Below are 13,695 nucleotides of genomic sequence, written 5' to 3'. Positions count from 1 at the left end.
GGGGTGGCTACCTGGAGATGGGGAGATAAGTAAGTAAAAGAATCTAACATTTTCTGAAGGCAAATTGTGCCCCCAAACACCCGTGCTAGGCACTCTCATTACCCTGTCAACTCAGCATTTTTACCTTACTCCACTTTACAGATGAAAAGCCTGAGGCTCGGGGCACCTGGGTGGCGCAGTCGGTTAAGTGTCCGACTTCAGCCAGGTCACGATCTCGCGGTCTGTGAGTTCGAGCCCCGCGTCAGGCTCTGGGCTGATGGCTCAGAGCCTGGAGCCTGTTTCCGAGTCTGTGTCTCCCTCTTTCTCTGCCCCTCCCCCGTTCATGCTCTGTCTCTCTCTGTCCCAAAAATTAAAAAAAAAAAAAAAAAAAAAAAAGTTGAAAAGCCTGAGGCTCAAAGAGGTAAACGTGCTCAAGATCACACAAGTAGCTAGCAAATGGTATTCCAAAAATCCATTCTTTTTCTACTGGCAGGGTAAAAAAGAAAAAAAAAAATAGAGGGTGGAATGGGAAAGTTAGGTAAAAAGGGCTCACAGACCCTATCCCCACCGCCCTCTTGGCCCCTCTCCCCGCCCCTTCCTTCCTGTCCCACTAGCTTAACTTCTCTCCCTAGTGGCTATACCTCAGAAACCTGTGTAGCCAGAGATGGGGACGGAGCCTGCAGAACAGGTGGGAGTGGGGGCAGGGAGGAAGGGTTATAGAGAGGGAGGATAAGGCAAAGGGATGGGATTCCCCACTTGGTAACAAGCTTCTGCCATGCTATGACCCATCCAGGATGCCTGGAGCCATCTGGGATCAGGACCTTCCAGATAGATGGGGCTGGTGATGTGAGGCTGGGGTTGGGGTTTGAGACTGGACTGAGGGGAATAGTGAGCTGAACCTAGAGGTCCCAGGTTGCAACCGAGACCAGAAAACCTGAGGCCCAACCCTTGAGACCCCCCGCCTTGCCATGAGTCGTTCAGTGTACCTGTACTGGAGGTAGAGATGGGGCAGGGAGGGGAGAAAGGAAAAAAGACATTAGAAACCCTCTCCACACCATGCCTGGAGTCCAGGGACCAGCCCTGAGGCAAAGCCTGAATGTGGGTGTTCCTCCAGGAGAGGGCGCTGCAAACAGAACTGAATCCCCAAGATCTATTAGTGACAGAAACCTTGGCTCATGGAGAGCCCAGGTGCTTCACATCCATGACCTCTTCCTTATTTCAAACAACTCTGCCGCTTGGGCTGGTCAGGGTTTCTAATCTCAACACTACATATTAGGCAACTGAGATACAGACAGGTCAAGGTCAGCCAGGAAGCTGGATGCAGAGGCAGGAGGGGTGCAGTGGAAGCCAAGACCTGTTGGGAGGGTGTGCTAGGAAGAGTTTGGAGAAGAGTTTGTATCTTCTCCCTCTGCACAACGGTCACACAGAAGCTCCCAGCTTGGAAGGTATGTGTGGGAAGGGGAGGTGTGTGGGAGGTGTCTCATAAGGTCTCTCCTCTCATTTTGACCTCCCCAGGTCTCCTGGAGCCCCTACTCTGGGTATGATGAGGAGGCATACTCAGCTGAGCCATTGCCAGAACTCTGCTACAAGGCGGATGTCCAGGCCTTCAGTCGGGCCTTCCAACCCAGTGTCTCCCTGGCAGTGGCTGCACTGGGTCTGGCCGGCAATGGCCTGGTCCTGGCCACCCACCTGGCAGCCCGACGTGCTGTCCGTTCGCCCACTTCTGCCCACCTGCTCCAGCTGGCCCTGGCCGACCTTCTGCTGGCCCTAACCCTGCCGTTCGCCGCAGCCGGGGCTCTGCAGGGCTGGAGTCTGGGAAGTGCCACCTGCCGCGCCATCTCGGGCCTCTACTCGGCCTCCTTCCATGCTGGCTTCCTCTTCCTGGCCTGTATCAGCGCCGACCGCTATGTGGCCATCGCGCGGGCCCTCCCCGCTGGACCGAGGCCCTCTGCGCCAGGCCGCGCACACGTGGTCTCAGCCATCGTATGGCTGCTGTCGCTGCTTCTCGCGCTGCCTGCTCTCCTTTTCAGCCAGGATGGGCAGCGGGAAGGCCAGCGGCGCTGCCGTCTCATCTTTCCCGAGGGCCTCGCGCAGACGGTGAAGGGGGCAAGCGCCGTGGCGCAGGTGGTCCTGGGCTTCGCGCTGCCGCTGGGCGTCATGGCCGCCTGCTATGCGCTCCTGGGCCGCACGCTGCTGGCCGCCAGGGGGCCCGAGCGCCGGCGTGCGCTGCGCGTCGTGGTGGCCCTGGTGGCGGCCTTCGTGGTCCTGCAGCTGCCCTACAGTCTCGCCCTGCTACTGGATACGGCCGACCTACTGGCTGCCCGCGAGCGGAGCTGCCCTGCCAGCAAGCGCAAGGATCTGGCACTGCTCGTGACCGGAGGGTTGGCCCTGGCCCGCTGCGGCCTCAACCCCGTACTCTACGCCTTTTTGGGCCTGCGATTCCGCCAGGACCTGCGGAGGCTGCTGCGGGGTGGGAGCTGCAGCCCAGGGCCTCGCCCCCGGGGCCGCTGCCCCCGCCGGCCCCGCCTCTCTTCCTGTTCGGCTCCCACTGAGACCCACAGTGTCTCCTCCTGGGACTACTAGGGCTGCGAACCAAGGGGAGAGGGCGGGCTGAGGAAATGTTTCCAGGGAGGGTAGTGGGAAAGGGGAGTAGGTGGGGAGACCCTGAGAAGGAGGTAGGGACCTAAAGGAATTGCTTCTGTACTTTGCCACATTAAATTGATAACATGGAAATGAGATACAACCCAACAACTGTTACTATTTTTGAGTCACCGACTTGGAAGTGATTTGTAGCAGGGCAGAACCGGTGGGTTCCCCCTCCCCCTCAGTGCGCTTGGCTCTGAGTGGAAGGCGCTGAGAATCTGGGTGGGGGTGCAGGGCTGCTGAGCCTGCTGAAGCTCTAGGCACTGACACTCCCTCCACCTTCACCAGGTCTCTGTGAACAAGAGGTGAGGTGGGAAAGCTGCCAGGCAACGAGGGGCTGGGGTTCCTCTTAAAGTAGCATAAGGACGAGCTTTCTAACAACCACAGTGCTATCCAGTAATGGCTGCCTTATGAAGTACCGGGTTCCTGGCCTCTGGAATGTTCAGGCTAAGGCTGTTGGGGACTGTGTGTGCCTGTGCCTGGTGTGGGGGTAGGGACAATGGGCAGGAGATTTCCGTTTTGGGTGGGCTTTTGGATTAGATTACCACTTTATAGTCCCTTCTAAAGTTCTGTGGCGGAAAGAAAAAGGTTATTTAAAAAGTTGAGCCGGAGTTTTTCACCTTGGAGAAAAACCAAGGAGAGAATTCCAAATTGAAAATTTCCAGAGTCGTTATCATGGGTGTGGTGGGGGTGGGGGTGACTGCCATTCTCCATCTTCCCTGGGGACGGGGTCAGAGGAAATGCACTGAGCGTGCCGGAAAGAGAGAGGTTAGACATCGGAAAGAACTTTCCTGCAAAGACCCGGGATCTAGACAGGGAAGCGAGTATATGGTTTGAATGTCTCCATCCCTAGGAAATCTCAGTGCTGGTCACTGTCATCCGGGGTGAGGACAAGACGGGGATAGATAGCCTCTAGAGACGGTCGCATTGATTCCTGGTCTTTGTTTTACACAAGCACGATAGGCAGGATGGTGTTCACGTGCGACAAGGCTCGCAGTTTAATATCCGGTCAGCAAAGCTGCCCCTACCACTCCAGCCAGGAGTCTGGGGACCCCGGGCAAGAAGGGCGGGTGTGGCAGGGAGGTCTCAAGGGAGGCGCTGGCCTGACGTCCCCGCCCTGTCCCGCCCCGCCCAGCTCAGGCTAGCCTTCCTTCCTAGAGCCTCCGGCGGCTGAGACCAAGAGCCACCTCCACTAGGGGCCAGGATCCAGGGAAGGCCCGGAGATGGCGCCGATCTTCCGAAGGTCCCACAAGCCAGTCGCTGGGGGCCAACCTGGAACCCTCCACCGGAGACCGCGGGAATCGCCGCTGAGTCAGCAACGCACGCGCGCGCCCGCGGTCGCCCTGGCCCCGCCCCGTTCGCGGCCCCGCCCCGCCCCGGCCGTTTAGCGCCTGGCTTAACCCCTTCCGACATAGAACTCCAGGCTATTCACCCCAAGAGGCCTCCACTCTTCGAAGACCACAGAATTCCCTTGAATCTTAAGTCACTCTCCCCACTGGAGTTCAGTGAGCTGTGCGCTCTAAATTAGATTTCATTTCCGACCTAGGTCTTCACTTTCCCGAGTCTCTTAATTCCCGAGTCACCTTAATTTTTAAAGCGACTCACATCAAGGAATTGGACTACTCTATCCAGGGGCGGAGAGCTAGCTGCGTCTAGAGCTGAGCCTGGCGCAGGTAGCTAAGTCTCGTTCCTTTCTCAGGGACCCTGAGACGAGACAGGGTTTCAGAGGGCAGCAGTCGGGACCTTCCTTCATGCCCTATGCCCTTCCTTCTATAAAGCTCCTCGAGAGGGTTTTTAATCTCTTGGTTGGTGAGCCAAGAGTTAAAACGGGCATGAAGGCGGGCTTCCGTGACATCACTAGCACTCCGAGTCCGACCTCAGAGACTGGGGCGTGGCTAACATCGCACAGCCCCCTCCCTCCTTATTCCTCTGCTCCTCCCGGCTGTCACCAAGCCAGGGGCACATGATGCAACCCGCCGCGGTTTCAGTGGTCTGATTGGTGGCCGCGCCCGGCGCCAGGCACAGGGATTGGTCAGGGGAGGCTGTGACGAAAACTGCACCCTGCCCTGTAAAGAAGGGAGGAGAGAAAGAAGAGGGAAAGGGGGGGGCCGTCGGAGGGGAGGGGGTTGGGGAGGCGGGGTCCCAGAGCTGTGCTCGCGCCCCTAGCGCGCCAGTCCCGGGGCTGCAGGGAGCGCAGCGCGCGCGGCCCGGGCCCCGGCCACCGGACACTCTACCGGACACGACCCTCCCTGGAGCTTGGACAACTGCCCACCTCGGACACTGCACTGGACACTGCCCCCCCACAGGGCTGGACACTACAACGGACACTACTTCCCAGCTCCGGACACTGCTCCCCCACCAGCCCTGGACGCTTTCCCCCTCCCCCTCTGGGGGCGCAGACACCGAGACCCCGCAGGCGCTAGCAAGAGACCCCTTGCACCCCAGCGTCTGACACTGCCTCCTCCTTGTCCCCTTCTCTCTTCCCCTCCTCCCGCTGCATCATTCCCTCGCTCGGGTCGGAGCCCCGCCAGTTTCTCCGACCCCCTGCAGCTCGGCCCGGCTGCCCGAGCCCCCATCCCCCGGCTGCTCGCCCGGATGCCTCTCCCCGGGGGATTGTGGTGGCTCCTCTGCTGCCGTCGAGGCTTTACTCTTCTGCACCGGGACTACGGGGACGGCGAGCTTAGCGGGGACGGGGACGAGGACGAGGACGAGGAGACCTTTGAGCTGCGGACCCCGAGTCCAGCGGGCGGCGGGAGGGTAAGTCCCGGGGGGTTTGGAGTCTTGTCTCAATCCCTCTCACCAAAACCAGCCGTCACGTCTGATCCTGCTCCAGACTCCAGCCAAACGGCGTGCTCTTGGCGGACCGGGGACATGGGAGAGGTTTTTGCCTGGGGGCCAGGAGTCCCCCCCCCCCCCCCCCCCCCCGGAGCTCAAGGAACAGTCCTACTGGGGATGTGCCTGTGGGTCTCGAGCCTCATGCTGGGCGCTGTCCACCTGCTAGGGGCCCTGAGGCAGGGGAGGCGTCACGCGTGGCCCGACCTGGCCCTGCCTCTCCCTTCCCCGCCGGGCCCGCGTCCCATCCCGTCTCCTTCCGCCTCCGCCAGCGCCGAGGAATGTGGCGAGGCCGGCTGGGCGGCTCGGACGCCTGGGTCCGCTCCGCTCCCAGTTTGTGAGCGCTGAGTGCTGGGGCCAGATGCCGGAGCTCCCGCCGCGGGGACGTGGGAGAGGGGGAGAAGGCATCCTCAGATTGGGGGCCGTGGCAGGGACCCCACGGACAGGGAGCTGGGGGCGACCGCTCTTCGAGGACCCATCGTCATTACCCTGCCACTCAAGACAGAACTCTCGGCCCTCCCTGGTGAGGCTCCTGGGGAATTTCGGAGGGGATGGTGAGGGACACGGCTCCCCGGTTTTGTGGAATCTCCCCGTGGGGAAACTGAGGCTCGTTGGTCTGGAAGACCTCCAATTCATGACGTCCCCTCCCCGATTCCCCTGCACACCGGCAACCAGACTCCCGTGTGCTATGGTCTGGGTCAGGCTCCCATCCCCCACTCAGGGGTCCCCAGCAGGCCCGGTGGCTCGGTGCCCGGGTGGGGCGGGCTGCGCCGCTGGGGCCGGCGCCAGCACCTGGCGGAGGCGGAGGGCGGATAAATATAGAGGGGGGTGGAGGGAGGGAAGCAGGGGACGGCGATTAGGGGAGTTGGTCTAAGAGAGTGGTCAGCACCTGCCCCCGTGGTGGTGTGGCTAAGAACTCCTTTTAGACCCTCCAGAAAATAGGTTGATCTGTCACTCAGGAAGGCACAGGACCCAGGCGTCCCCAAGCTTCCAGCCTGGACAGGGTCGGCAGTATGAACCACACCATTGCCTCCCTCATGCTCCACCTCCACCCCCCTCCACTGAGCTTGGGGACAGGTGTCCCTGCCTCCCCCACCTCCCCCTCCTGGCCTTAGCAGTGTGGGAGCAAAGGGACGATGGCACCGTTCCTGCCTGACCTGGCTCCTGGACGGATTTTGGCCTCTCTCAGACCCCAGTCTACAGTTGAAGTTCCAGGACAAGGGGGAGAAGGGCAAAATCCTGAGCTGCATCTCCCCCGGAGAGCCTGTGCCATTTTCCAGCCTGCCCTTCCTGAGCCCCAGCAAAGGGGGAGGGTCTGCTTACCATTGAGTCTGAGGGGTGTCTATGGAAGGGCAAAAGTAGTTCTTGGAGAAAGCCCTATACTGAAAAAGTCCTTCTTCCCTTCATCCACTTCTGTGCCCACCACCTGCCTGCCTGCCAGCCAATGAAGGGAAAATGAGGAGGAGGGGGTGACTTCCAGCAAGAAGAAACTTCACCCACCTCTCTCTTTTCAAAGATGGGGAAGCCAAGGCCCAAAGGCTCTGCCGACTTGTGAAGGTTCCACAGCCAGTTAGTGATTCGAGTTAGTGGTCAGGCTGTTACTAGAACCCAGGTCTCCCCACTCCCTGCACAGTGTTCTTTCCACTGTATCCCGCCCTGATTTAAGTCTTCAAAGGGAAACGGAGACAAGGCGGGAGGCTTCGCTTCTTAGCTCGGGCAGTTCTGTACAGACTGGAAGAAGGGGCGACCTTCAGCTTCTACTCACTCCCTCACAGTCATGACCCTACTCCTTGATTCCTCAATTCCCTGAGCAGCGCTGTCCTGGGGGCAGAAGCCACCGGCATCCTGCGATGACGGCTCTGATCCTGAGGGCTGCCCCCGCCTGTTTCCCCAGGGCCCCTTGGACGTGACGCTGACTCAGCCGGTGAGGAGCGGGCCAGCCTCTGACAGGTGAGCTCGGCCCTGAGTCTCGTGGTCTGGAGACCCCAGCCCGTTCCCGGGACCCCAATCCTCGCCGTCTGCCCTCCCGCAGTTGTGCAATAAGGGAGAGGCCTTACGCCGGACGCTGTGGTTTGGCCGGGGTCCCGGGGGGGCGGTCCGACTGGGGGCACGGGGAGAAAGGGGGGGGGGGTCTGGGCTATTTCTGGTGCGAGGTCAGAACGGCCCAGCAGTTCCCACAGCCTGGGGGAGGGGTGTCCCGGCGCTTGCAGTCTGGGGAGCCCCGACTGAGGAGCCCCCTGGAGGCGGGGTGCAGGACCGACAGCCTCGCCCAACCCTCCCTCCCCTCTGGCCCAGGCTGCAGAGCTGGGAGGAGACGCGAAGTCTCATCCCAGAGAAGGGGCCGCCGGAGGAGGACCCGGACGTCGTGGTGAAAGGTGGGGACCCACCTCATGCACTCTGGAAGCCCCAATCCCAACCCTCCAGGGGATAGTGTCTTCTCCTACTCACCTCCTTTCCTTCCCTCTTCTGCCCTCCAGGTTGGCTGTACCGAGAGCCCCGCGGAGGAGGGGCGCGGCCCTGGTTGCCCCCGCGCCGGGCCTGGTTCGTGCTCACCAGGGACTCCCTGGATCAGTTCAGCAGCAGCGGGAAGGGGGCGCGGCGCCTCGGGAGCCTCGTGCTCACCAGCTTGTGTTCGGTGACCGGCCCGGAGCGCCGACCCAAAGAGACCGGTGAGACTTCGTGGGGACTCTTGTACCTCCCTGGGCAGCAGCCCCGCCGGCCCTAATCGCCCTCCGCGGGCTCTTTTTCCCCAGGTCTGTGGTCAGTGACCGTGTCTGGCCGGAAGCACAGCATCCGGCTCTGCTCCCCGCGCCAGGCTGAGGCGGAGCGCTGGGGGGTGGCGTTGCGAGAAGTGATCGCCTCCAAGGCACCACTGGAGACCCCTACCCAGCTGCTGCTTAGGGACATTCAGGTGTGAAAGAAGGGACTTCGTCGAGAAAGAGGAGGGTGGTGAATCCAGAAGCTGTCTGAGTTCATGGAGAGCCCCCTTTCCCATCCCTGTGACTCCTTAACTTCTAGGAGAGTTGCGGGGATCCGGAAGCTGTGGCCCTTATTTACCGACGGAACCCAATTCTGAGGCACACCAGTGGGGCCTTGTACGCTCCACTCCTGCCCCTGCCCTACGGTGTCAGCGCCCCAGGTGAGTGGTGCCATGGCCCAAGTCCCTTGGATGGGGAATCTGAATGCCTCACTTGACGGGGACTTAGAAGTCCAAAGCAAACCTAGCCCCTCACTTTTCCAAGGATGAAGGTGAAAATAGAAGCTGACCAAACTGATACCCAAGGTGGAGGAGAGGGAAGCCAGCACAGGAAAAGAGGCTCCCTTTGACCACCTTCCCTGTGGGTCTCATTCTGCCTACTGATATTCCTTCATGAGTTTTTACACTCTCTGTCCTATTTTTCAGTATACTCTTAAGACCAAGTCATACCGCCTTTACAACTGCTGGACAGGCCAGAACTTTGGGACAATGTGCTGGCCTCATTCAGCTACACCTCTTCCCCAAAAGGAACAGTGACTAGTCAGGCCCTAAAGCTAGAAGATTAAGGAGGGCTGGGAGACAAACCCTTGTTTCAGGACTCCCAGTCCAGCCTGTTTTCTAGTTCATGGTGATGGCTCTTAGTGCCCAATTGCAGAATCTGGGGTTTGAGCCTATTTCTTTTAGTCAACCCCTGTAGCTCACAAACTCAGAGAGCAGCCTCAGTGGATCCCGAGGTGGAGATGCCTGGGAGGTAGGGGTTGAGAGCTTGGCTCTGTGGGGACCATTGCTTTCCCTTCACTCTTCCTGTCGTTCGAACTCTCCCCTCCTTGCCATCCCCTGTCCCCTTATATTCCCTCTGACCTTTCCCTGGTTCATGCCTTCCTTCCAGGGCCCAGCTCTGTGTCCCCTCTCCAAACCGTCCCTCCACCCCCACCCTCCCACAGGTCCGGGCTACGCACCCTTGCGCGAGGAGGCGGTGCGGCTGTTCCTGGCGCTGCAGGCGCTGGAGGGGGCGCGGCGCCCCGGGCCCCTGATGCAGGGTGTGCTCCAAACCTGCCGGGACCTGCCTGCGCTCCGCGACGAGCTCTTCCTGCAGCTGGCTAAGCAGACCTCGGGCCCCGCAGGCCCCCCTGGGCCCCCAGCTACCCAAGACCCCGCAGCCCTTCGGTACTGGCAGCTCCTCACCTGCATGAGCTGCACCTTCCGGCCTGGGGGAGCTGTGAGGGGGCACCTCCTGGGGCATCTGGAAAGGTGAGAGGGGAGGGGTGGGGTAAGGCCAAGGCAAGGGAGCTGACAGGGCTGGGAGAGAATGACAGGCCTTGCCAAATTGTTTGGTGGAGGGAGAATTTAGGCCCAGCGAAGGGAAGAGACTTGACCGCTGCTAATATGTACACCGTCTCTGTGGGAATTAAAGATCTGATCCCACTTTCGGTGGGAGGAATTACAAAAGGCGCCCCCTTTGGGCAGAGGAATTACTAAAGGCTGCTTTTCCTCGGGGCTGAGGCAGCCAGTTGCAAAGCGGAATGAGGCTGGATTTTGGATTCCAACCCGAAGGAGGAAGGAGGATCGTGGAGACTTTGGGAAGTGGGAGGGGGCAGTGAGGAGCAAGCTGTCAGGGCCTTAGAAAGTAATTCAGATCCACGTGGTGCGCCAAGGGTAGATCCAGAAGAGAGAGGGTCGCTGCCTTCAAGGAACTTAGAGTTGGAAGGAAGGGAACCGATTAGATGAAAGAAACGATAAAATAAGAGGGCGAAAGGAAGGGGGAGAAGGTAAGCTCTCCGAGCACCGATCCTCGGGTTTTCCCTACCCCAGGACCGAGCAGGCGCTCCCGGACACAGAACTGGCGGAATATGCGCGCTTCATCCGGAAAGCGCTGGGCCGGACGCGCGGCCGGGAGCTGGTGCCTTCTCTGGCAGAGATTTCAGCGTTGAGCCGACGACAGGAGCTGTTGTGCACCGTGCACTGTCCGGGGGCTGGTGCCTGCCCTGTGGCCATAGACTCTCACACCACAGCGGGGGAGGTAAGGCCAGAAAAGACCCCTGAAACCACAACCCTTCCCGCCCCCCCCCCCCCGCCTCCCCCCACCCCAGCTTCCCATGCCTGGCTCTCCTGGTTCCCGGGCCCTAGGTTTGCCCAAGCCTGAGATTCATCATTTGAGTCAGGGATGTGTATGGAGGGACTGAGAGAGCTGAAAGAACCCTCCAGATGGCAAGACCCCTGCGCGGTCTGACCTTCCCCTCATGCCTTCTCCCATCCAGGTTGCTCGAGAGCTCGTGGGACGGCTGGGCTTGGCCCGTAGCCGGAACGCATTCGCGCTGTATGAGCAGCGAGGGGCCCAGGAGCGAGCCCTGGCTGGGAGCACTCTCGTGGCCGACGTGCTCACCAGGTTTGAGAAGTAAATGTCCAGCCCCAGCCCCGCTCTCCGTTAACCCATCAGCCTCTCAGCTCTGGTCAATCCCTGAGCAAACTTTTATGAAGCCCTGGCCATTTGCCCTGCACGGTAACGTTTGCTGGTTCACACATGGAGCCTGCCCTCGGGCAGTTTGCTGTTTGGCTTCAAGGCGTCCCAAACTTCTGGCTCCGCCCCCCCCGTTTGGTCCCGCCTCCGGCCAGCGCCTAGGGGAGTCTCGCTTCTGCCTCGCACCGAGTCCTTATCTCTTCTTTAGTTTGGCAGCGGAGGAAGCCGGGCTGGATGATTCGACGGACTCTGGTTGGAGACTATGCCTGCGTCTTCACGGGCCTCTGCACCCAGAGGGGCTGTCCCCAGACGGTCACGAACTGCCTTTCCTCTTTGAGCAGGTGAGGCTCTCCAGCGTTCACGCCCCTCCCCCCCCCCCCAAGACTCGCGGGCCTGAACCCCTCCCTTTCTGGGCCGTCTCATTTCATACTTATGGCAACCTCGCGGGAGGCTTTACTTGAACCCAGACCTCGGATTTTGCACCCCGAGGTGACTTCGCCGCCGCTGCCACGTTGACACCCACTGCCTCCTCTTAGGCTCACGCTCTGCTGCTCCGCGGCCGGCCGCCCCCGCCCGAAGACACGCTGCGCGCCCTGGCGGCGCTGCGTCTGCAGAGCCTGCACCGAGACTTCTCCCCCAGGGAGCCCCTGCCGCCCCTGGACCGCCTGCTGCCGCCCCCCGCCCCGCCACGTGAAGACCCTCCCCGCCCAGTCCCCAGGCCTCCTCCCTCCGCCGCCCTGCTGGCCGGGGCAATCTGGAGTCCGGGCCTGGCCAAGAGGCGGGCGGAGAGGACCCGGCGCGGCGGCGGGGCCGGCAGCACGGCGGGAAGCGTGGCCCGCGAGGGAGGAAGTGGCGCCGGCACGGCGGCCGCTGTGCTGGGCGGCTGGAAGCGGCTACGGGGCATGGGCCGAGCTGAGGCCATGGCTGCCTACCTGGCTCTGGCGGCGCAGTGTCCAGGGTTCGGCGCTGCTCGGTATGACGTTCTGGAGCTGAGCACGGTGAGGGGGAGAAGGGAGAGGGGACTCTGGCGGCCCAAGCCCTACACCTTTGCCCCAGAGCCACAAGCCCCACTGTGGGTCAAGTCACTCCTGACACCCAGCACAGCTGCCCCTCCCAAATCCCAGGAGTCACTCCCTGGCCCTTGGGTTCTCACCTCTCCAGAGCCTTAAGCCCCTCCATGCAATGTGGATCATAGAGGGGACTGGGAAACTCCCTGCTCACAGCCATCTCCCCCCACCAAAATTAATGCTACAGGGTTCCCTCCTTCCACCCTGACTCTGCCTGTCTGTCCATAGGAGCCTGGTGGGGGCACTCCACAGAAGCTATGCCTGGGCTTGGGAGCCAAGGCCATGTCCCTCTCCCGGCCAGGTGAGACAGAGCCCATCCACTGTGTCAGCTATGGCCATGTGGCCGCCTGCCAACTGATGGGCCCCCACACCCTGGCACTGAGGGTGGGAGAGAGCCAGCTCCTCCTGCAGAGTCCCCAGGTGAGTAGAAAGAGGGTGTGGAAGGTGGAAGGAACGGAAAGGATGTCAAGAAACATTTTATTAAACACTGAGCATGGGGCAGATACAGTTCTAGGCACCGGGGATCCACCTGTGATCAAAGAGAGGCTCAAGGAGCTGATATTAATTAGAGCAGGAGTGTCAGACACTGAACAAGGAATCAAAAACCATATAAGAAAGTGATAAACGCTACCAAGGGAAGGGTAGTGTGACAGGAAGTGACTGGAGGGGGGTCATAGCATTAGGTAGGACAGTCAGGAAAGGATACTCAAAGTGACCTTTAAGCTAGCCACAGGAAGACCTGGGGGAACAGCATTCCAGGTAGAAGATATTCCAGGTGTAAAGGCCTTGAGATGACAATCCACTTAGCATCTTTGAGAAGCAGAAAGACACCAGTGTGACTGGCACATAGTGAGTGAGGGAGAGAGCGGTGATGAGGAAGGAAAGGTCGTAGGGGGCAGCTCTAGTAAGGCCCTGGTAAGGAGCCTGGGTGGAGGATGAGACAAAGGAGAACCCAGTGGCCCCTACTGCACTCTGACCTCTGCCTTCTCTTAGGTGGAAGAGATCATGCAGCTGGTGAATGCCTATTTGCCCAGTCCCTCCCCCGAGAGGCCCTGCCGCAGCCCTTCTCCTCCATGCCAAGACCTGCCAGACACCTCCCCTCCCAGCCAGCACCCGGGCCTGGACGAGCCCCAGGGACAGTCTGGCTGTTTGGGGCAGCTGCAGGACTGAGCCTGCCAAGAGGTCACGACCTCCCTTCTGCCTCCAGCCTGGACCTGGACTGCTCTGAGATTTGAGGGAACCGTGGACCCTTTTGGCCCTGCAGGGACAGGGCACACACCACACCCAAGGGCTGCAATGGGTGCAGACAATTTTCTAGTTTGTTTCTTAATTTATTTGTAGAAGAGAAGCAAAAAGAAAAAAAAAAAAATCCTTATTTACACAAACCCTTCCTGTGGGAGTGTTGTCAGTGGGACAAGTTAGAGTCCCCAGAGCTCAGAGCTCCACCTCTGGGGACGCCCACACTGTGGGCTTTTACCAGCACTGAAGGGAGTCTGGACACCACAGGGCTCCACCCTCCTTGACCTTCTGGATTTAACCTCCTCTTAGCCAGCATGCTGCCACAGGGTGGTGGGTGGGGCAGGCAAGAGGGCAGTTTTGGAGGCTGGCAATTACTCACCCTTGCTTCTCCATTGAGTGGCATAGGGGTGGCCTCCTGGCGTCTCTAAGGCCGGAAGGCAGTGAGTCATCAGGACTGGCACTACCCAGTTCCTACCCTGGTGTCCAGCTTCTGGGCCCTA

The 13,695-nt window shown here is 60.4% G+C and overlaps 2 protein-coding genes across 5 annotated transcripts; both read left to right on the top strand.

The window, feature by feature from the left end:
- The first annotated feature begins 388 nt into the window (after positions 1-388).
- Positions 389-4,675, top strand: CCR10 (C-C motif chemokine receptor 10). Its single transcript, XM_060646035.3, has 2 exons — positions 389-667; positions 1,495-4,675. Exons 1-2 carry the CDS (start codon positions 644-646, stop codon positions 2,560-2,562), a joined length of 1,092 nt encoding a protein of 363 aa, XP_060502018.1. The 5' UTR covers positions 389-643; the 3' UTR covers positions 2,563-4,675.
- A 111-nt stretch (positions 4,676-4,786) lies between these two features.
- Positions 4,787-13,341, top strand: PLEKHH3 (pleckstrin homology, MyTH4 and FERM domain containing H3). 4 transcript variants are annotated; one of them, XM_060646030.3, is made up of 14 exons: positions 5,275-5,379; positions 5,727-5,977; positions 7,349-7,404; positions 7,750-7,829; positions 7,932-8,123; positions 8,208-8,365; positions 8,473-8,593; positions 9,376-9,682; positions 10,244-10,451; positions 10,690-10,826; positions 11,098-11,230; positions 11,426-11,887; positions 12,185-12,376; positions 12,950-13,341. In XM_060646030.3, exons 2-14 carry the CDS (start codon positions 5,816-5,818, stop codon positions 13,124-13,126), a joined length of 2,385 nt encoding a protein of 794 aa, XP_060502013.1. In that variant the 5' UTR covers positions 5,275-5,379; positions 5,727-5,815; the 3' UTR covers positions 13,127-13,341. The 4 variants fall into 4 exon arrangements, 3 of the variants coding, with proteins under 3 accessions (XP_060502014.1, XP_060502012.1, XP_060502013.1); XR_009614207.3 differs by lacking the exon at positions 5,727-5,977 and having other exon boundaries at positions 4,787-5,379; positions 11,426-11,862; positions 12,950-13,042; XM_060646031.3 differs by lacking the exon at positions 5,727-5,977 and having other exon boundaries at positions 4,788-5,379; positions 10,690-10,817.
- The last annotated feature ends 354 nt before the right edge of the window (positions 13,342-13,695 follow it).

This window comes from Panthera onca, chromosome E1 (assembly GCF_046562875.1).
Source record: "Panthera onca isolate mPanOnc1 chromosome E1, mPanOnc1 haplotype 2, whole genome shotgun sequence".
Taxonomy (NCBI): Eukaryota; Metazoa; Chordata; class Mammalia; order Carnivora; family Felidae; genus Panthera; species Panthera onca.
This window is presented reverse-complemented; position numbering and strand designations above follow the sequence as displayed.

Bases quoted from the DNA above. Each gene is read 5' to 3' on its own strand.
- CCR10 (XM_060646035.3), top strand. From the start codon at position 644: ATGGGGACGGAGCCTGCAGAACAG. The intron at 668-1,494 runs GTGGGAGTGGGG...TGACCTCCCCAG, and splicing joins GGACGGAGCCTGCAGAACAG to GTCTCCTGGAGCCCCTACTC.
- PLEKHH3 (XM_060646029.3), top strand. From the start codon at position 5,218: ATGCCTCTCCCCGGGGGATTGTGGTGGCTCCTCTGCTGCCGTCGAGGC. The intron at 7,405-7,749 runs GTGAGCTCGGCC...CCTCTGGCCCAG, and splicing joins AGCGGGCCAGCCTCTGACAG to GCTGCAGAGCTGGGAGGAGA. The intron at 8,594-9,375 runs GTGAGTGGTGCC...ACCCTCCCACAG, and splicing joins CTACGGTGTCAGCGCCCCAG to GTCCGGGCTACGCACCCTTG.